We start from the raw sequence: 22,832 nt of genomic DNA, 5'->3' as shown, positions 1-22,832 counted from the left end.
GTCATAGACATTGGCAGGAAGATCTCTATAAAATTATGAAAATAGTCTACCTGCAATTTCTGACCTGTTGGGTATGAAACATTGGGAAAAATTGTTTCTTTTCTCAGAGGCTTCAGACCTCCTGTCTCTAGACTCGTTGAACACCTGCTACTGGAATTCATTCTACTATTACTTAATGTGGTTGCCAAAATGTTCTTGTTATTATATGTATGTTTTCCAGATGGGTTGACTCCTTCCCCTGCTGTAAAGCTGATCCTCCCACAATGGTAAAGAAACTGTTAAAATGGGAATGTGTTTTCCACTTAGAGTATACCTTCCGCAATCTTCAGTGATCAATGCACTCACTTCACTGGGAAAATACTATGAACCTTAGTAACAAACTTGCAGACTTCTTGGGATTTTCACTGTCCTTGTCAACCTCAATTATTGGGCAAGGTCAGCAGAACTAACGGAAACTGGAGTAATAAAGAACAAGAGTCAGTTACATGGGATTGAATTAACTGATGAATATGCATATATTTCATAACTTTTTGCCTAAAATATTATGTATTCCTTAATCTTTTGTTTTCCAGTTACAAGGAAACTTTTAAAAAGATTTATAGTAGTTTAGTAAATTATGCCATTGTAAGCAGGAGTGAAACATATCTCTTTTTCACTCTACCTAGGTCCTCCAGAATTCAGAAACCCTCAGTGAACATTCTTATTTTCTTGACAATATAGTTATTTGCATAAGTTCAATAAGAATCTGTTCTCTTTATAACAGGTCACAATTAGAAACATTGATTGTTTACCAGAGCTTTGACAGGAATGTCATATTTGAGAGAGACACACATAAACATATGTGACCAGACAACTTGAAACTAAGGTTGATTTTGTTGTTGTTCAGTCACTCAGTTGTGTCCAACTCTCTCTGACCACATAGACTGCAACCCACCAGACTCCTCTGTCCATGGGGTTTTCCAGGCAAAGTTACTGGAGTGGGTTGTGATTTCCTTCTCCAGGGGATCTTCTTGACCCAGAGTTCAAACCCACATCTCCTTCACTGGCAGGCAAGATTCTTTACCACTGAGCCACCAGGGAATACAAATATTTCAAAGGTGAATATGGTTTGTATGTGTGAGTGTTCGGTTGCTCAGTCATGTTCGACTCTTTGCAACCTTATGGACTGAAACCCCCCATGCTCCTCTGTCCTTGGGACTCTCCAGGCAAGAATACTGGAGTGTTGCCATATCATTCTCCAGGGGATCTTCCCAACCCAGGGATCAAACCCATGAGTCCTACGTCTCCTGCAATAGCAGGCAGATTCTTTACCACTGAGCCACCTGGGAAGAAACAGAGCCTAGTTTCACAAGGTTCACAGTAATTCATTTCAAGATTTTCCCATCACAAGACCCACAAAAGTCTTCTGATAGATGGAAAGCTGAATGCTGGATATCCAGAGCTCATATGTACTCAGTGGATTAATTCCTTAATAAGCCCCAGTAAGGCTGAGGAAGGTGCAAGTCTGTGACTGATAAATGACCCTGTTGTTCATCTTCCAGTATTTACTTTCCACATTTGGACTAGATATTGAAGAGTTTCTATATAGAACTTACCTTCAAATTGCTTTAATTCTCAGTCCTGTGGGTAAGAGCCTGTCTACAGATATTAGACTGGGGAGAAAAAGAGCTAAAAGAGCACATGCTGGACTGAGGCCAGTTTTGTTCTTCTTGTGATACAGCTGTTTTTACCTCAAAGAAAAAGTCTTGTGTATTTAACTTTTATTGCATGTCTAATACACTTTTATTGCATGTTCTACTGACAGCTACTATCCTAAATGCTTTACAAATAGCAGCCTAGTTAATCATTATCATGTATCAATCTGAAAATACAGGATCTATTATTGAGCATATATTACAGGTGAAGATCACATAGGCTGAGTGATAAAGAGTTGCTTGCTTTCTTACACAATTTCCTAATCCATGACCTCTCAAAGTCTACAACTGTTGGTGTCGACGTTGTTTTTCATTCACTAAGTCATGTCTGACTCTGCAGCCCCATGGACTGAAGTACGCCAGGGTCCTCTGCCCTTCACTATCTGCCAGAGATTATTCAAATTCATGTCCATTTATTTAGTGATGCTATCTAACCATCCCATCATCTGTTCCCCTTGTCTCCTTTTGTCTTCAATCTTTCTTAGCATCAGGATCTTTACCAATGAGGCCAAAGTACTAGAGCTTCAGCTTCAGTATCAGTCCTTCCAATGAATATTCAGGGTTGATTTATTTTAAGATTGACTGATTTGATCTCCTTGTAGTCCAAGAGATTCTCAAGAGTCTCCTCCAGTGCCACAGTATGAAAGCATTGATTCTTTGGCACTCAGCCTTCTTCATGGTCCAACTCTCACGTCTCTATATAACTACTGGAAAAACCATAGTTTTAGCTATACAGATATTTTTCAGCAAAGTGATGTCTCTGTTTTTTAATATGCTAGCTAGGTCGGTCATAGATTTTCTTCCAAGGAGCAAGGGTCTTTTAATTTCATGGCTGCAGTCACCATGCACTATGATTTTGGAGCCAAGAAATATCGGATATTGTGGCTCAGTGGTAAAGAATCAACCTGCCAATGCAGGAGACGCAAGAGACACAGGTTTGATCACTGAATGGGGAAGACCCCTGGAGTAGGAAGAAGATAGAACTCATCCTGGCCCCATGCAGACTGGGCATCATGTCAGGACAGTGTCTATACAACTGTAGCTCTATAAGGAGAAGGGAAAGAGAAACACTGTAGGACATGAATGAAAAGGGCAGGAGAGGAGGACTGTGATAGGAAAAGGCCAGGATAGTAGTTCTGACAGATGTAATTTTAAAAACATCAAGAAACCTGTTTTTCTCCTAAAAGAAAAATGCAATGGAAATAGCAGTAGAAATTAGGAGGTGAGGCATAAAACAGCACAGTTGAATTTCTTTTTGTGCAGCATGAAGCAAAATTTGCTTATGTTCTTGTCAAGGACCATGAGTTCTCTGAAGTGTTGCCCTAGTAGCAAGCCTAGTTAGTCCCCATGGTTTCACATATGCTGACAGTAGCAAAGTGCTTACAGTATCATGAGCTTCAACTATTCAACTCAGTTCTCCTTAACCCCTAGTCCAGTGGTGGGGACATAGATGGCCCTATAGGTGCCTTCACATGTAGTAGGTTATATTATAAGAGAGGAATATCACCTGTAATTAGGCTACAGGAGCTTGGATAACCTGAATCTTTCTGATGGACAGTAAGCTAGCTTACTCTTTACTTTAGAAAGATACATCTTCCTTGTAATGGAGAGTGACCAGGACTGACTTACTTCATTCCAGAAGGAAACTGTCTCCATTTTCCAAAACTGTAAGCAAATCTGCCATTGCTTTGGAGAGAGATGCCCTCTGTTTTTAAAGGCTGTTCACTACACAGACATCCCAACACAGGTCATCCAGAAGAAAGCGCAGTGAATGTCCTTACTTGCATGAAATGCATAAATGTCAGAGCCCCACCAAAATTGTTTCCCAGGTCTGCTCTGAACATCCTTTTCTTCCTCAGTGAAACAATATGGTTTTTCTCCACTTGCAATAGTCAACAAATTTTAGAAAAATGGTGATTTGTTTGTTTATAACAGTCTGGGGAAAGGGTCCTTGGGTAACTGGGAGCAGAGAGATGCTCAGAGAATTTGACAATCTTGAAAAGTATGTAGTTGAACAAAAGAATGCAGTTGAACGTATGCAGTTGTGCAAAAAGCAGCTTATGATTTGAAACCTTTTATCATCCCTATGATACTTTCCGAGTAGCTCCTAAGATTCTGTAGGCATATCCTGAAGACAGCATCTTTGGTTAACATTTTCTTGATAATACAACCCTTGGATTTTAATCATCCAACTTCACACATGTGTAAACTTTTCTGTGCAACATTGTTCAGTAAGATTTTACACAAAAATATTTTTATGTACATTCAAAATCTTAATATCAACCCTTAAATAAAACACCAAGTGGACTAAGTCTCAAGTTGCATTTTAAATATAATTGGTAAGACGATCATAATTAGTGTTCCTTGAAAAGAATACTAAAACTCAACAAAGACAGCACAGATCAGAGATGTTGCTGGTGGTGCAAGAGAGGCATCAATGGGTCATGCACCTCATACAATAAGAGAAAAAGCTTTTCCTGATTTACTTCACTCTGTGTGACAGGCTCTAGGTCAATCCACATCACTTCAACTGACTCAATTTCTTTCCATTTTATGGCTGAGTAATATTCCATTATATACATGTACCCCATCTTCTTTATCCATTCATCTGTCGATGGACATCTAGACTGCTTCCTCCATTCGTAAAATAGATAGCTAGTGGGAAGCTACTGTATTGCGCAGAAAGTTTAGCTTGGTGATCAGTGATGACCCAGGCAGGTGGGATGGGGAGATAGGAGGCTGAAGAGGGAGGATATATGTATATACCTCTGACTGATCCACTATGTTGTATTGCAGAAACTAACACAACATTGTAAAACAATTATATTCCAATGGGAAAAAATAAAAGGAAAATAAATGTTTTAAACACACATTTATTGTGTGCCAATCAGGAAGCTGAATTTTAAAAAATTTTCCATTTTAACAGGACAGTTTACTACTTAAACACTTGTATTAATATTCTTTAGAGAATTAAAGGGTTGGAGTAGTTATCTAATGTTATCACTTTTTTAATCTAAAATAATGAGATATAAGCTTGCGAGTAATCTTTTTACACTAAACTCAGATTTTCAGCGATATTTGTAGTTGGATTCAATTGAAAGAATTACCACTTTATTTCTTAATCATCCTCATCTGCTACTATCAAATTCTACTTAGGCAAGTATTAGTTATTTTCTCTAGTTTGGGGGAAAAGGCAAAATCTGGAGATAAGGTGGCCTGTCAGTAGAGGAAATGGTCTGTCCACTCTTCCCTGCTTCTCTTTTCCATAAGCCTCTCTCCAAATATCCTCCAGAATGTTTTCAGTGTAATAAGGAAGAATGAATCTTAGCTCAAATAAGATCTGTTTCTTTTACTTTAAACTTTGCATTTTATTGATTTTGCTTTGAGCTAAGAATGCTGCCTATAGCCTGAAATATACAGTATAACCCACCTAAAGAATCTGACTTCTATGTGTATAACACTTTTCCATTCATATAGAGATAAAAACTTGCAGAACAGAGAATAATATTTGTCTTTGTCTTGTTGGGGGTTTACGGGAACACAATGACCTGACATACATGGACAGCAGCAAGAATAAAGGCTTCCCACACCAAGAAGCTTGCAACAACCGAAAATCCCCTCCCTCACTTTCCTTTAAACATGTTTTGCTGAAATACTTCAGGGAGTTCAGGGCTTTGGGAGCGTGAGCCACCCATCCTCCTTTCCTAGTCCCAAAATAAACTTTTCTCTGCTCCAAACTTCAGTGTTTCTGTTTGTTTGACCTTCCTGTATGTCAGGCACACAAATCTGTGCTCAGTAACACCAGGAGGGCTGATTGCTGCATCCCTTCTGGGCTACTTCTTTGCTTCCCTTTTGCAGCTTCTCCTGGAAGATCTTTTCTCACTTCCCCTGCTGCTCAGGTACGTGGGAACTGGGCACCTGGAAACACTCAAGGAATGATAAAACTCCACTTTTGCCTGAAGGAAAGTGGGATTGACTGTGGGAAGGATTCCTTATATAGGACAGTTCCAGCCTGTGCCAGGAAGGGCCTCTCCCCATTCTGGGTATCTCTCTGAGCCTATATCATCTGTGTCCCTTCTCAGGTCTTGGTTTTGTCCTGCTCAATTGTGAGACTTTGATTTCACCTCTATCTTTTGCTCATGTCCTGTTGTTATAAATCTTCCTCATTTACTCTGGTAAAACCACTCAAGCTAGACAGTGAATAGGGAAGTGGAAAAGGAGAGTTTTCATTTCCTCTACTTCCTCCCACATACATATTTTATCATTTTAAAAACTGAAGCATTTCAGTGTGATTTATAATGATAAATATTCACTTCAATTGTACCACAATTTATTAAACTCATCTGGTTTTTTAAATATCAATATTATTTTTAATTTTCAACTTAGGAAATATAGGAATAAAAGCTTTTAAATTAATAATTTAAAATGCTCACCATTGCTTGCAATGGTGTTGTTATTTTCATTTTAATCTTCCTGTGAAAAGGCCAGCAGCAAAGAACTGGTTATGAATTTCCTACATTCCCAAAGTAGCCACTTGGTTTAGTGACCCAGATTATGAACACCAAGTAGCCTTGTTCAAGTTCCAGGCAAATTTTAGCACATCCTTAGGAAAGCAGAAAAACAGCAATGTCCAATCTAAACCTGATTTAGATAGAAAAAATTTCAAAAGACTTAAAAAATAACAATATCACAATATTTTCTAAGTGTCTTTCTAATCCTTTGTCCTTTCAATGATTTCAGGAGAAGTAGGTATTTTTATTTTATCCTCACCAAATGACTTACTCACTTTTTGAAAATATACAGCAACATCAGCTTAGCTTTGAAAAATAATGACTTCTAAATTTTCAGTATCTGTGGGATTGATTACTTTCAAAGGGAGTCTGAGAAAAACTCATGGCATACTTACCTGATCCTTTTCAGAACAAGAAACAAAAGCAGCATTCACGATGTAAGTTTACAAAGAAAACTGAAAAGGTTCAACCAAAGTTGTGAGAAAAATGAGAAGAGTGGTATTTTATGATGTCAGATGTCAACAGCAAACAGACAACAAGAAAGTAACTGATCCCTGACTTGGATTCTGCAGATTTGAGGTACTTCTCCTCACTCAACATGCTGTATATTTTGAGACTTTTGATGAAGGGAACATGGTAACTGTTGATAATTAAACAAAAAAGAAGCCTTATATCCATTTTTATATTCTTTAATCCCAGTTGATTATGATGTCAAGAGTTACCCATTTCCAATTGTCTCAATGTGTGCATTGTTATACACCAAGCCCGTATCTCCGAACCGACCGAGAGAAAGCAAGTCCTCCACAGTAATGCAAAAAGGCAGGAAGGGAGTTTATTTCTAGCGCGCTAGGGTCCGAGTCTCATCCGACACAGCGGAATCCGACAGGGACCCCGAACAAAGGGATATGGCGGTTTATATACAGTCAGTTCTTTGTCTCAGTTACAGGAGTAGCTGGCGTTACATGATTGGCTAGACAGGATGAGCGCATGTCCTGTCTCTTTCTGGTTGGTGTGTACTGGAAGTCTTCCTAATTTGGTCAAGGAATGCTGTTTTTTCTTCCCAGCTAACAGGAAACATGACTCAGGTCCCTGGTGCTATGCACCTCACTGAGCCGTCCAGCCTGCCTGACATTCCCCCCTGTTCTTAGATCATACAGAGGAATCTTCCTCTGGTTCCTGAGAGACAGTCTGATATTGTTGCCGAAGCACGAACAGCTGTACTGTGTTTATGCGTTCCTTTACAAAGGCTACAAGTCTATTGATAATGCATGGGCCAAAGGTAAGCATTAATAGAAGTACTAATAGGGGTCTCAGCAATGTGGAGATTAGGGTGGTCAACCAAGGGGACTGTTGAAACCAAGACTCAAACCACCCTTGTTGAGCCTCATGTTCTCTTTTACGTTGGGCTAATCCTTCTCTCACTTTGGCCATAGATTCCCTGACTATTCTGGTGTGATCAGCATAAAAACAGCACTCTTCTCCTAGGGCTGCACAAAGTCCTCCTTGTTGCAGAAAAAGCAGATCTAAACCTCTCCTGTTTTGCAGGAACACTTCAGATAGTGGAGTTAAAGATGATTCTAAATGACTAATAGATTGTTCTATACGGGTAATGTCTTCATCTATGGACACTCTTAAAGAGTTAAATCCTTGACTTTGCATGGACAGAGCTGCTATTCCAGTTCCGGCCCCGGCTATTCCCAGACCGAACATAGTTGCTATGGTTATGGCAGTAATGGGCTCTCTCTTAACTTTATAAGCTCCTTCTTGTTGATTAAGAGTCAATTTGTGGGCCCAATAGTCATATACAGCTTCTTCTGGTCAATACAGTATCTTTGGTATCACAGCCACCATAACACAGAATTCTTTTTTAGGGTCAAAGATTGAGCTGTGTAAGCATGGAGTCAGCCCCGTGTGTGAACAGACCCACCATCCTCCCATCCATGGTATTAGCCACCTGGCTATGGGCAAGTCCGTAGGCTCAATGACATGCGCACACAATGGAGACCTCTCTGATAATACCTTGCCCATACATAACCCTTTTCCCCATACCTCTCTCACTGAAGGCCTACTTTTCGTTCTCCCCATCGACATTGGGGAGGATTGGTGCCGTTGGCCAGGTCGTAAGAGGCGTTGAGGACTACTGCCTTGTAATAAGGGGGAATTAAGTTGTAACATAACCAACAGGATTTAGTTGCCTCAGGATGGGTTTGATTTAAGGTAGCATAAGCTGCCTTTACTAATTTCCATAGTGGATCTGTTTGTCCAAGTTTAGCAAGGGGGCCCGCCTCTGGGTCTTTTGTTGGTCCCTGGGATGTACGTAGGGAGGTTGTTGGGTAAAGAGTTGCATGGACCTGTTTAACGGGGTTTGGACTGATACTATACATTTGTACCGGTTCTAAAACTTGACTCACAACAATGATCCCATTATAAGTAGTCAGGTCATTTCTAGTCTGAAGTCCCCATGATATCCCGTTGACCTAGGCCTTCTCTTTTTTCGCTTTGTCAATGTTAAACCTTATTTTTACCTGGGCAAAGTTATGATCCTTTTCCCAATCAGAGTACAGAGGTACGGGTCCTACAAATGAGAAGTTAAGCAAGTCCCCATTTCCTACAACCCACCGTCTATACCCTGGAGTCTCCGACCCATCATTAGAAGTTACGCAGTCCCAAGATTTATAATAAGAGTCCTGTATCCCCCCACAGATCTTCCAGTTGTGCCTGGGTGCACCTGGACATGCCCAGAATGCATGATTCCAGAGGTAGCCCCTCTTCCAAGGTTCATTTACCACCAGCTTAGGGTCAAAGTATAAGTCTGGCCACCAAGTATTTGGTGGATGTATTGTGGTGGTGGAGTTAAGCATCTCACGTGTTAGTCCATTTTGCAGTTTCCAGGTGATTTTGATGGGTCAGTGCGGGTTCACGCTGGCAGCTTCAGAGCAGAGTAACACGGTCATCCATAAGATGGTCCAGACGAGTTGTCTTGGTCCTGTCGATGACGCCGGAGCTTCAGCCTCAGGGTGTTGGACGGGTGCAGAGACGCTTCCCATTCTTTTTTAGCGTCTTCCTGCTCTGCTGAAGTAGCTGGGCTTACGTGGTTGCAATGCACCCAAGGCCCGATACCGTCGACCTTTAGGGCAGTTGGGATGGTAAGAAGAACAACATAAGGACCCTTCCATTTAGGTTCTAGTGCCTTGGTGTGGTGCCTTTTGACCCACACCCAATCTCCAGGGCCAGTGTTATGTGAGGGAATCGTCCCCTTGTTTTGACCCTCATGTATTTCCTGGAGCAGTTTCCAGACACAAGAATGCACTTTGCCCAAAGCCATCAAAGCCTCCTGGAATTGTCCCAAAGTAGGAGGTGGAAGTTTCTTTCCTTCAAATATTGGACATACAGGGGGAGGTCGCCCATACAGAATTTCAAATGGGGTCAGATTAAGCTAAGGAGTATTACGTGCGCGAAAGAGGGCAAAGGGAAGGAGAGTCACCCAGTCCCCGCCAGTCTCTATAGCCAATTTAGTTAAAGTTTCCTTTAGGGTCCGATTCATTCTTTCAACTTGCCCCGAGCTCTGTGGGCTCTATTCACAATGTAATTTCCATTTGGTCCCCAGAGCTAGGGCAAGGCTCTGAACTATTTGGCTCACAAAAGCAGGTCCATTATCAGAGCCAACAGTCACCAGCAGACCAAACCTGGGAGCTACTTGTTCTAAAATCTTTTTAGCCACTACCATTGCAGTTTCTCCCTTAGTAGGGAAAGCTTCTACCCACCCTGAGAAGGTATCTACCAACACTAACAAGTACCAGTAACCATACTTGCCTGGCCTTACCTCGGTGAAATCTATTTCCCAGTGCTGCCCTGGCCCTTTCCCTGATACCTCAGTCCTGCTTGTTGCCTCTTTCCTGGCCTCATCTGTTGACATGCCTTACAAGCATGTACTATGTTCTTCACAGTTGTTTGGTGCCAGGGGAATCGCAGGCATGCAGTTTGAAAAAGCATCAGAGTCTTTTTCTCTCCCAGATGAGTAGACGAGTGTAGATGCTCACACAGTTGCCGTCCCAACTGAGCAGGGAGTATCAAGTAACCATCGGAGTCTCGGTACCATCCATCCTCTCCTTGTTGGAGGTTGGGATGTTCCTGGATCCAGGCAAGGTCTGTGGATGAATACTCAGGGGTTGGGGGCAAAGTTCCCATATCTGGGGGTGGAAGTCCGATCGCAACACCGGAGCGATAAAATCTTCATCAGCCGCTTTTCGAGCTGCCAGATCTGTGGCACGATTTCCTTGTGCCGTGGGGCTGTCCCCTTTTTAATGTCCAGGTACATGTACTATTGACACAGCCTGAGGCAACTGCACAGCCTCCAAAAGTCGACAGATTTCTGGCAAGTTTTTAATCTCTTTTCCTTCAGCTGCCAAAAACCCCCGTTCTCCATATATCAGGCCCTGGATGTGTACTGTGCCAAAAGCATAGCGACTGTCAGTAAAAATAGTTATTCTTTTTCCTTTAGCTCTCTCTAATGCTTGAATCAGGGCAATTAACTCTGCTCTTTGTGCTGAGGTGTCTGGGGAAACAGTCTCCGCCCATATTGTCTGTCCAGAATCATCTACCACTGCGGCCCCCGCCCGTCTCTGTCCATCTTTTACATAGCTGCTTCCATCTGTAAACCATATTAGCTCACTGTTATCCAGTGGCGTATCTGTTAAGTCCTTCCGTATTGCCGTTACTCTGGCCAGTATCTCATTGCAATCGTGGAGGGGGCTATCCCCCTCCGGATTGGGCAAAAGAGTAGCCGGGTTTAGAGTGCAAGGCGTTTGAAAATGAATCCGTGAGGTGTCAAGTAGCAGGGCCTGGTAGTGTGTCAAGGGGGCATTGGAAATCCATTTACCCAGGGGTTGTTTCAGAACTCTCTCTATAGCATGAGGAGTGTAGACCAAAAGTCTCTGTCCATAAGTCAGTTTATCAGCATCATGGACTAGGAGTGCAGTGGCTGTGATGATTCGGAGGCAAGGTGGCCATCCGGCTGCCACTGGGTCCAATTTCTTGGAAAGGTAAGCTATGGGATGCTTCCAAGGTCCCCACTTCTGTGTTAGTACCCCTTTTCCTATCCCTCACCTTTCATCTATAAATAATTGGAAAGGCTTAGATGAGTCAGGAAGGGCAAGGGCAGGAGCTTCCAGCAAGGCACGCCTGAGCTCCTGAAAGGCCATTTTCATTGACTCAGTCCATTTCCAGTCTTTGTTTTCTTTGGTCCCTTCATACAGGGGCCTGGCCTTTTCTGCAAACCCCAAGATCCATAATCGGCAATATCCCACACTTCCCAGAAATTCTCTCACTTGTCTAGGGTTGGCCACCTCAGGGACCTGGAGGATGGTTTCTTTCATAGCCTGTGTTAGCCACCTCTGGCCCTGTTGTATCTTATAACCGAGGTATGTAACCTCTTGCTTGGCAATCTGGGCCTTTTTGGCACTGGCCCCGTAACCTAAAGTCCCCAAGGTTTGGAGAAGGTCACCTGTTGCCTCTTGGCACTCTTTTTCCATAGTTGCTGCCAGCATAAGGTCATCAACATATTGTAATAAAACAGTGGTAGGGTGTTCAACCTGATACTCATGGAGGTCTTCATCCAAGGCCTCGTTAAACAACGTGGGTGAGTTTTTGAAACCCTGTGGTAAGCGAGTCCACGTCAGCTGCACAGGAGTCTGAACACCGTCTTCCTGCCATTTGAAGGCGAAGATCTCTTGGCTTGCAAGGGCAAGAGGCAGACTGAAAAAGGCATCTTTTAAATCTAAAACAGTATACCAAACGTAGCTTGGTGGCAAGCTGCTTAGCAATGTATAAGGGTTAGGAACCGTAGGATGAATATCACTCACCCATTTGTTGACTTCTTGCAGGTCTTGAACCGGTCTAAAATCAGTTCCCCCAGGCTTCTTTACGGGAAGCAGGGGAGTGTTCCATGGGGACCGGCACTTTCTCAAGACCCCAGCATCTATGAGACGTTGTATGTGAGGAGTAATTCCTTGCCAAGCCTCTTGACTCATGGGATACTGCTGCACTCTCACCGGTGTGGCACTGGCTTTCAGTTCCACAATAATAGGGGGCCTCTGTTTGGCCAGTCCCATTCCTGCTGTTTCAGCCCAGGCCTGAGGGTATCTCTGAACCCATGGCTGTACTTCTGGACTTATTGTTGCTGGGGCCTCTGGCAAGTACAGTCTGTATTCATCCTTTAATGCCAGAGACAAGACCTGAAGAGGATGCCCGGTTCCATCTAAAACTGACACTTGCCCATGGTTGAAATGAATTTGGGCATTTACTTTAGACAGTAAATCTCTTCCCAGCAAGGGCGCTGGACACTCAGGTATCACCAGAAAGGAATGGGTCACTTGGTGGGCCCCCAAGTTCACATGTCATTTTGTAGTCCATCCATATCGCTTAGTCCCGGTTGCTCCCTGCACCCAGCTACTTTTCTTAGACATGGGTCCATCTCTTTGGTTTAAGACTGAGTACTGAGCTCCCGTATCCACCATGAAGCCAACCGGTTTCCCCTCCACATTTATAGTTACCCAGGACTCGGGGAGGGGTGTCAAGCCCTGACCCCCCTAGTCACTATCCTCACCCACTTAGAGGATATGACTGTCTGGAGAGGGAGTCTCGTTCTTGGGATTTTGGGGCCCCTCTTTTAGGTTTTTCTTGGGGCATTTATCTTTCCAATGTCCAATCTCCTTACAAAACGCACATTGGTTTTTTTCAAGCTTACACCTTGCAGGTTTTTCCTCAGTCTTTGAGTCTAGCTTTTTCCCTTTTTGGAACCTATTTTTGTTTTCAACTCCGGCGAAAAATATCTGAGCCAGCTCTTTTTGGTTCTTACGGTTTTCTTCAGCTCTAAATTCTCTTTCTTCCCTTCTAATGCAGTCCTCTCTCTCCTCTGGGGTCTCTCTATGATTGAAAACTCTCTCTGCTGCCCTGACTAGATCTTGCAGGGACTGTTCACCCAGCCTCTCTATCCTTTGTAACTTTCTCCTTATATTGGGGGCTGCCTGATTCACAAATACTAGCATAACTGCTGCTCGAGACTCATCTGCCTGTGGGTCCATAGGAGTATACTGTCTAAAAGCTTCCATTATCCTTTCAAGGAAGGCTGCCAGGCTCTCATTTGGCTTTTGCCTCACTGAATTTACCTTGGCCAAATTAGTTGGCTTTTTGGCAGCCGCTCTAAGGCCAGCCATAAGGATCTGGCGGTACATTTGGAGACGCTCCCTACCTTCAGCGCATTTGAAGTCCCAGTTGGGTCGCACCAAGGGGAACCCCTCCTCAATGAGGTTAGGCTGTATTGTGGGCCTCCCATCTACCCCTGGCATGTTCTTCCGAGCTTCTAACAGGATTCGCTTGTGCTCCTCTGTAGTGAAAAGCACCTGTAACAGTTGCTGACAATCATCCCAAGTGGGGTTGTGAGTAAAGAGGATAGATTCTAAAAGATCAATAAGACCCTGCGGTTTTTCAGAGAAAGAGGGAGTCTGAGTTTTCCAATTGTACAAATCACTAGTGGAAAAGGGCCAATACTGATATGCCCATTCCCTGCCCTCTCTGGCTGGCCCCACCAGGACCGGAAACGCGTGAGCAGTGGAGGAGGGAATTTCCGGTCCTTCTTCTGCTGCACTGGCCATTTCCCTTGCTCTTCCCCGAGTTCTCTGGGTGGGGCCCCCTTCCCTAGGAGAAGCCGAGGGCTCCGCCCTCCTCCGGGCTTCTCCCGATGAAACTTGTGGAATCTGTGGAAGCAAGGGTGGATGTGGATCCGCATACGGGAGTGGGAACAATTCAGTCTCCAGATCTATCAGATTAGGATACAGAGAAGATTCCTGGAAGACTGGCTTTGGTTGATTGTCATCCTTTTTTCCTTCTTTTTCTTCAGAAGCCTTCATGACTAATACCTGTGGGTTTGGCGAGGTTGGGGTTGGGGAAGAGGGACAGGGAGGTTTAGGGGGTTTAGGAGGAGCAAGAACAAAAGGTTTAAGCCATTCTGGCGGATTTCTCACTAGATCCTGCCAGACTAGGATGTAGGGAGTCTGATCAGGGTGTCCGGCAGGACTAGGAGCAAATACCCACTCTTTAACTGCTTGGACAATCTGGGGATTGAAGGTTCCCTCTGGTGGCCATCCAACGTCAAAGGTGGGCCACTCGGTGGAACAGAAAGTTACCAATTTGCTCTTCTTCACCAGTAATGAAAGATTCTGAGCTCTAGATTTGAAATCAGAAAAATGGCTGGTCATCAGAGACAGTGGAGTAGAAGTAGATTGCCCCATGGGTACAGAGAACACTGACAGCAACAGCGAGACTCACACAGACAGACAGCGCCGGCACACTGAGACACGAAAACAACACTACAGACTCCAACTCCAATATTACTTTCGGTCCTCTCTACAGCACTTGTAACCCCTTCTCTGCTTGCAAGCGTCTTACCGTCAGGACGTCCTCCACGCCAGCTGCCCTCCCGGTACGCTACGGGGACGAGGCCTTACGCTGGATTTGCCTCTTCACTTTACACCTACATGCCTCCCCAGCACGATACTGGGCCCCGGACTTAATCTAGGCCACTGCTATGTTAGCACCGGTGCTTAGAGCTCTTACCTCCTATCGAGGTGGCCCCCTTCTACCAGGAGAGTTGTTCCCCCTGTGGTGGGATGGATGGAGATCCCGGACGAGCTCCCAAATGTTATGCACCGAGCCCGTATCTCCGAACCGACCGAGAGAAAGCAAGTCCTCCACAGTAATGCAAAAAGGCAGGAAGGGAGTTTACTTCTAGCGCACTAGTGTCCGAGTCTCATCCAACACAGCGGAATCTGACAGGGACCCCAAACAAAGGGATATGGAGGTTTATATACAGTCAGTTCTTTGTCTCAGTTATAGGAGTAGCTGGCGTTACATGATTGGGTAGACAGGATGAGCGCATGTCCTGTCTCTTTCTGGTTGGTGTGTATGGGAAGTCTTCCTAATTTGGTCAAGGAATGCTGTTTTTTCTTCCCAGCTAACAGGAAACATGACTCAGGTCCCTGGTGCTATGCACCTCACTGAGCTGTCCAGCCTGCCTGACATGCATCACGAAAATCCCTGGGAACTTGAACTTCGCTATTCTCTTTCCCTTTTTCTCTAAGAGCTCCCAGATGTTCCACTAAGAAAACTCACGTCCTCCATCCTTGTGGGACACCTTCCTTAGATTTGTTGATAGTAATCATACCTGATCAGTTTATAATTTATATGATGCTATCTTCTTTGCTCTAATTATGGCTCAAAGATGCACAAGTAATTCAAACTTAAAACAACAATCCATGACATTTTTCTGTCTAGCAATATGCTCAGATTTATTTACAAAGACAGGAGAAAGTCAGGATTGTTCTTTTATCAGTTGAGGAAATAATATATGTTCTACTGATATTGCTGAGGAATCAGTATTCCCAGATGCTTCTGGCAACTCTCTTGAACTATAAAAAAAAGAAGCCAGAAGAGGGATAAAAGATGCATATAAAAGAGAATGCAGACAGGAGAACCCCAGAAAAATGACACCCGAGTCCTGGTCAAACTAGCTCAAAGCCTTCCTTACTGTTCAATTCATTTCAGTCGTGTCTGACTCTTTGTGACCCCATGAACTGCAGCACACCAGGACTCCCTGTCCATCACCAACTCCCGGAGTCTACCCAAACCCATGTCCATTGAGTCAGTGATGCCATCCAGCCATCTTATCCTCTGTCGTCCCCTTCTCCTCCTGCCCTCAATCTTTCCCAGCATCAGGGTCTTTTCAAATGAGTCAGCTCTTCACATCAGGCGGCCAAAATATTGGAGTTTCAGCTTCAACATCAGTCTTTTCAAAGAACACCCAGGACTGATCTCCTTTAGGATGGACTGGTTGGATCATCTTGCTGTCCAAGGGACTCTCAAGAGTCTTCACCTTACTGTTAAATATTTTCAGTTATGTGATTTAGTAAATACCTTTATTTTTTTTGAACCAAATCATATTGGGATTTTTCTTTCTTTCAACTGAAAATGTCCTAATATAATGAGTTCTCCAATAGGATCCAGTCCCCATAGCTGTGTTAGCTCACCTCCCATTGAAAATGGAACTCAACTAAAATAGAAACTGACACAAGCACAATCACTGTATACTTTTCAAACCCATTTTGTTACTTTAACCAGGGCAGAAACTCAAGACCTCTGGAATAGAACAATTCTAAGTTCATCTAAACTGTGAAGTGTTTCTACCAGAAGCTCTAAAGGAGTATTTAGTCAAAGCAGTCTACCTTAGAAATAGGATATGAAACTTAACAAACAATTTTAAAAATACACTGACCATTCATTTCATCTCTTCATTTGGGAAGCAAAACGCTTATATGACAGCACCGTAGTACTCTTAGTCCATATGGAAAATTTTATCAGTGGTCTTGAAAGGGTAACAGGCAGGAAGGTTAGGGGCCCCCAAATAGAGGAAATAGGCTGCAAGTGTCAGACATTTTTTATCTCTCTCTTAAGGGGCAGGAGGAAACAGACAACAAGTGTCAGATTTTTTTTCCTTCTCTATACAAAATTAAAAGGTTTCTTTTTAAATTCTGTGTTGTCATGATGACACCTGGTTTCCTGTAACTTAACTTTTCTCAAACTTTCAGCTAACCAATGTGTTTTTTCTTATGGAAATGCTTATCTTAAGCTATGTTAATGAACTATGTATTTACCCTAGGCTCTGTCTTTCTTCAAGTCGTTTTGCCTAAGATTCAGAACCCATAATGGCTCAACAAAAAAGTATGTTTTACTCAGGAAAATGTTCTTAAGCTATGTTAATGAGACTATGTATTTGCTTGGAAATCTGCCTTTCTTCAAGATAGCATGATTGAGTCAAACAATCGACATGAGTCAGTTGTTTTATGGCTCAGATGGCTCACCTTGTGCCATTGTTATCTCAAAATGCATGTTGTGGGTGAGGGCACTGGTGCCACTCTCTGAGTTTTGAGAAATTTCCTTTCTCTAATTAGCAGCCTCAGCCTGCTAATGGGTATATAACTTCTTGCTGAAAAACTAACAAGGGAAAACAGTTTCTGCCCCCTTCTGATGTCTATGTCAGAAGCCTTCTCTATCTATTTTATATTTTAATAAAACTTTATTACACAAAAGCTCTGAGCAATCAAGCCTCATCACTGGCCCCAGATTGTTGCCCTCTCCTCCAGAGGCCAAGAATCCCAGCATTTTTCACAGCTCAGCAACAACCTTTCATTCTCATATGAAAAAATGCTTTATTCTAAATTAAGGAATGGGCCCAAAATATTTTTTCCACAATAGAATCTTGTGGCGAGGGTGGGGTGGTGATAAAGTGAAAGGCAAATTAGTGGTCTTGAAATATGCAGATAACATGAGACATCTGGTTCTTGCCTTCAGATAAGTGATGAGAATTTCTCCAGAAAACTGTCACTTTTTAAATTCAAAATATGCAAGAGAAATCCTACCAGACAATAAGTTGACCCAAATCCTGTCCTAACTGTGTCAAAATATTTCAACGGCCAAGATGAAGGACCTTCTGGGATCGGTTTTCCCAAGGGCCATCTAGGAACAGGGTTATCTAGGAATGTGGTTAGATGGACTCATGTCATCTGACTATGGGAAGGGAAGAGTGAAAGTTGAAAAACATTAAAAAATTGTACAACAATTTGAAAGCTTACCTTGTGTCTGTCAAAACTAATAACAAAACAATTGGGTTTGCATTTTGAATGTTTTATCCATTGATTTTTTAATTTATTCATTTCATTTGTATTTTATGAATATTAATAAAATCTGTTCGCTATCCTTTTTACTTATGGTTTAGGAAATAATGTTCTAAACATCATCTCCTAAACTGGTTGCCTCATACAATTAGAGACTTGGCCTAGGAGAATGTGTAAGCAGTAGAGTGTGTGGGAGAGCAAAGTCTTTAAATGGCCACAATCCACATCCTACAGAGAAACAGTGCTGATGTACTCTAACCACAAAAACACCAAGAGGAATATATATATACATATAGTTATTTCCCCAGAGACCTGAGTAAAACTGAGCAGAGATTGACCCCAGATTCTCTTCACTCAATTATTTCCTCTCCAGAATTTATGTATGAGAATGAAGCAGAGAAGACAAGCAAAGGAAAACTAAAACTAAATTTTTTATTATAGTATCATGAAAACTCAGATTATAAAGCATACAAAAGAACTTGAAATGAGGCTGGGGAGGAGGGAAAGACAGAATGAGGCAGTCAGGGTGAGGGTGTAAGGAAAATATCTCCTTCCAATTGGATCTTCACACTTGGTTCCAAGTCCATGATGAGCTGCAACAAGACGCAGGCTGCTGACTTCCCATCTGATCTAGCCCTTGAACTTGCAGATATAGGGTAGGCTCACATGACAGCTATAATCTTTCCATTTCAGATATCCTAGAGAGACAAAAGAGCTTGAGTCAATGGAGTTGGTGCAGCCTGAGGACCCAATGGAGAGGAATCCCAGATTCTGGCCTTTCACCAAAGTCCTACTCAAAGGGAAGAAGATAGAAAGAGAGATGAGAGGGGATGGGAGCAGACAAACCAATACTGTACTTCATAGCAGAGGAGGATTCTCTGACGATCAAGCCCAGAAATCGGGGATGAAAGGGAAAGACTAAGTAGAAGTGACCTTCTCTGTTTCTTACCTGATGTTCTGGACAGGATCCCACAGTGACCAGGGTTTGAGACAGTGGCAGGACTTCTCTCCCAAGCAAAATAATTGAGCACATCAGTGTTACTCCATTCCCATCCACCAGCATTGGGCTCAGAGCCCTGTGGAGCAGAGGATGGAGTTAGGTGAGATAGAAAGGCCTTTAGAATTCTCCTGGCCTGATGCCCTCTGCTGGAATGCCTGGTCCCCTCCACAGCATTATGGAATTGGCTCTGCTCTTCCAGATGATGTCCCACAGCTCTCCTCTAGGAAACTCTCCCTAACTCCCTGCTTTACTTGGCAAATTCCACAGCCAATAATCATAAAGGCCAATAGAACACCTCAGAGTAACATGTCACTATCTGAACTACACTTGGGGATGCATTTGTGCTTATCCTCTAAACCTCCTAGACAATGCCTGTTTTATAAAAAAGGAAAGTGAGAATGAAAGTCTCTCAGTCCTGTCCAACTCTCTGCTACCCCATGGACTACACAGTCCATGGAGTTCTCCAGGTCAGAGTGCTGGAGTGGGTATCCGTTCCCTTCTTCAGGGGGTCTTCCCATCCCAGGGATTGAATTCAGGTCTCCTGCATTGCAGGCAGATTCTTTACCAGCTAAGTCACCAGGGAAGCCCCATTAAAGAAAAAAAAAAAAAAGAAAAGAAAAATGCATCAATCCTAAATCTTGATTTAGGACTTGCTAAGCACAGCATATTCAGACTTGTGTGAATTGTGTAAAAGCTTGATAAGAGGTAGATTAACTTTAGCAGGAGTCTAGGAACTGACACAGAACTCAGCTCTTCAACTGCCCTCAAGGCCCTCATTTTCCCCAGTTATCACCTGAGTTCCAGGGATCTCTTGGGTAGTTTCTGGGCTGGCAAATGGGATGGGGGTGGGGGGGAAACTGAGTGGCCATAGCATCTTTGGAAGTAACAAATTATAAAGGAAATAAATATACCTCTGTTGGGTCATGGAGCCCAATCCAGACGTCTGACAGAGTATTCAAGTTGTCCCTAACCAAGGAGGCCAGGAAGGCTCCCTCAGTCCCACTGAGCACAGACGCAAGGTGTCCTGAGGGTCTCTTCTGGCAGGCAATCTGTGTGGGGAAGGGAGAGACACAGGAGAAGCTTGAGATACCACTAGGGGAAGGGCAGGGCCAAGAAGGGATGTGTTTACAAACATGAACTTCTTATTCTCAAACTAAGGAAGCTCTTGAGGATCCCCATTCCCCACAACCCTGCCTCTGATTTGCTTCTCCTTATCTCTATTAACTGCAAACCCCGGAACTCACATTTGCACCCATCCAGCTTCTGGCTGCTTTATACAAGGCATAGCAGTAGGACCCATAGCCTATGGAACCTCTGGGACAGCTGATCCTTTCAGAGAGCAGTTTTATTTCGGGTTCTTGCCCTGAAAAAGAAGAAATAAGAGAGAGGGATGAGGTAAAATGGAGATAAGGGATTAAAGTACAGAGGTGACCTTGGAGAATATCTATGAGGCCAGTGCTTGGGGCAGTGATACCAAACTCCTAAGTACCTCTCACCATTGCCAATATTCCAAGGGTTTATCTTTCTTAAAGTATGAACTAAATGTACTAGTTGGGAGATGGTGTGTTTTCTTTTTTTGTATCTGCCTAATTCTTTTCCTCCTCTGGACTGTTTGTTCCTACACTGGATCCTCATCATTCTTCTACTCTTATCTCTGCTTTTCCTCCTTAATCAACTCACATAAATTAGACACTACTGAGAAAATGAAAATCACCTCATTCGACTATTATTGAGCCCCTGGGGTGCCTCCTACCACTAGGTACCCTGAAGGAAGGAGTGATGACTCAGGAATCCAGGCCTTTATGTTGTGTGGGGATATCCAATTACCAGCGGAGGCACAGGAGCTTTCCTCCTCATCTTGGCCCTGAGCAGACACTGGGAACCCAGAGCTAGAGGCAGAGAAATCTCACCTTGGACCTGAGACAGGAGCATCAGGCAGGAGAGCAGCATCCAAGACAGTCTGGGGAGGCCCAGGGAAGGCAGCATTGTGTCCGTGAGGAGTGGAGGCAGCTAGAGAACTAAAAAAAGGGTGGTCAGAGAGAAGGTATGAGACCCCCTGTTGTACCTCTTGTCTTTTCCTTCATTTAGTCCCCTAGGAAAAAATCCTTCTTGGTAGCATCCCTCCCCTTCCATAGTGCTGGAAAAAATTAGAAAATCTATACATCTTAGTGCACCTGAGATCTCCCAAGTCTGGCTTCCCCTGGTCTCAGAGCTCCCTTGTTCTCTGAAGACATGGGTCCTTGTATACTTTCCCCCCATCACAGGTCTCACCTTGTCTCAGCTCCCACTTACCTCTCTTGCAGGGATCTGCACTGGCTTGTCAGGGCAGAAAAGACTGGGCTTTTATAAGAGAATTTGAGGGAGGGGCACTGAAATAAATAGCAGGAAAGAGGAGCCAGGACAGGGACTCAAGGACATTCCTGCCACAGGGAGGAGTCTCTTCCCAGAAAAGCCTTGGAGTTGCCATAAATGCTGCCTCTTCCTCATTATCATATTAGCACTTTTTCCTGGAAGAGATGAAGTTTGTTCTTCCCACTGACTTTTCCATAATTAACCTCTGTGGCACAAAACAAGTTAATTGTTTAAGGGGCACATCTACAGGAATAGTTCTTCCGGTTGACGTCTCAAGTGCTCACTTTTCTAGGCATACACATGTATTTTTTCTAATTGTGTAGTGGAAATAAATAAATATTGGATTATTAAGTGGAGATGTATATGGGAACTATAAGTATCACAGATAAGTGAGGGCAAGAAGATACTGCAAGTAAGAGAACAGAGGTTCAGCATTGCCTCTTCTACATGGTAGTTCATTTTAAAGAAACTTCAGAATCATCTCGTAAGTCAATGCTGCTGCTGCTGCTGCTGCTGCTGCTGCTGCTGCTGCTGCTGCTAAGTCGCTTCAGTCGTGTCCGATTCTGTGCGACCCCATAGATCGTAGCCCACCAGGCTCCCCTGTCCCTGGGATTCTCCAGGCAAGAACACTGGAGTGGGTTGCCATTTCCTTCTCCAATGCATGAAAGTGAATGTGAAAGTGAAGTCGCTCAATTGTGTCTGACGCTTAGGGACCTCATGGACTGCAGCCTACCAGGCTCCTCCGTCTATGGGATTTTCCAGGCAAGAGTACTGGAGTGGGTTGCCATTGTAGATGAGCCAAACTCTTAAGTGAAATGAGAGGCATAAATTTCCCTTCCTGGTATTCTGAGAGATGGAGTTCCCCAGTGGATAGCGATAATTTGATATAATAAGAGGCAATGAAGGAATTTCAAACCTAGGAGTTCTATAGTCAATGGCTGTAGAGCTAAGGGAAGAATGAGAGAGGTGAAGGAATGATCAGAGGAGGATCTGGGTTAAATTGTAGATCTGATCCCACACTGCACATAAGTTAGATCTCTGCTCCTTCAAGATGTCCAGTCTGCTGGGCTGCTGACAATCACCTTCCAAGACTATCACTGGGCTATTGATGAAAAGTCATTTCTATTACACTCTAGTCAGGTGATCAGTGCTATGTGAGAACACTAAGAAAACTTCATTAGTCAGGTTTATGTTTGAGCTGCCAGCTTTGGTAACTCTGAGATACACGACCTGTGATTGAGGTTCAGATTGGCCAATCTAGGGAAACATTATAGGAATTCTCTATATAGGCCCTGACCCTCATGTGATCTTTATAGCTAGTTTGTGTGCCAGTGGAGCTTTGCAAAGAGGTCAGTGCAATCAGGGGTGTAATTGATTCATGTCCTGAGACTCCAAAATTGAATAGGACCCACAAATAATCTAATAGAAAGGATAGGAGAGCCAAGGGATTCTTTTGTTAAATAAAAACAGAAAGAAAAGGAATTACTTCACAAATAAGTGCAAAAATGTATAAATAAATACAAAGCCATAACTATCATGAGAGCTAGGG

At 43.3% G+C, this 22,832-nt stretch overlaps 2 protein-coding genes across 2 annotated transcripts; both read right to left on the bottom strand.

Moving 5' to 3' along the window:
- LOC108637087 lies at positions 8,260–14,493 on the bottom strand. The gene is given in 5 exon segments (XM_018054717.1): positions 8,260–8,349; positions 9,291–10,085; positions 10,088–10,293; positions 10,368–13,749; positions 13,792–14,493. Coding segments are annotated over 5 exon segments (5,175 nt in total).
- Positions 18,344–21,253, bottom strand: LOC102168459 (lithostathine). The gene is made up of 6 exons (XM_005686772.3): positions 21,224–21,253; positions 20,842–20,949; positions 20,176–20,294; positions 19,843–19,980; positions 18,881–19,007; positions 18,344–18,629 (listed from the first exon to the last, which is right to left on the bottom strand). Exons 2-6 carry the CDS (start codon positions 20,915–20,917, stop codon positions 18,562–18,564), a joined length of 528 nt encoding a protein of 175 aa, XP_005686829.2. The 5' UTR covers positions 20,918–20,949; positions 21,224–21,253; the 3' UTR covers positions 18,344–18,561.

Source organism: Capra hircus, chromosome 11, assembly GCF_001704415.2.
Source record: "Capra hircus breed San Clemente chromosome 11, ASM170441v1, whole genome shotgun sequence".
NCBI lineage: Eukaryota > Metazoa > Chordata > Mammalia > Artiodactyla > Bovidae > Capra > Capra hircus.
This window is presented reverse-complemented; position numbering and strand designations above follow the sequence as displayed.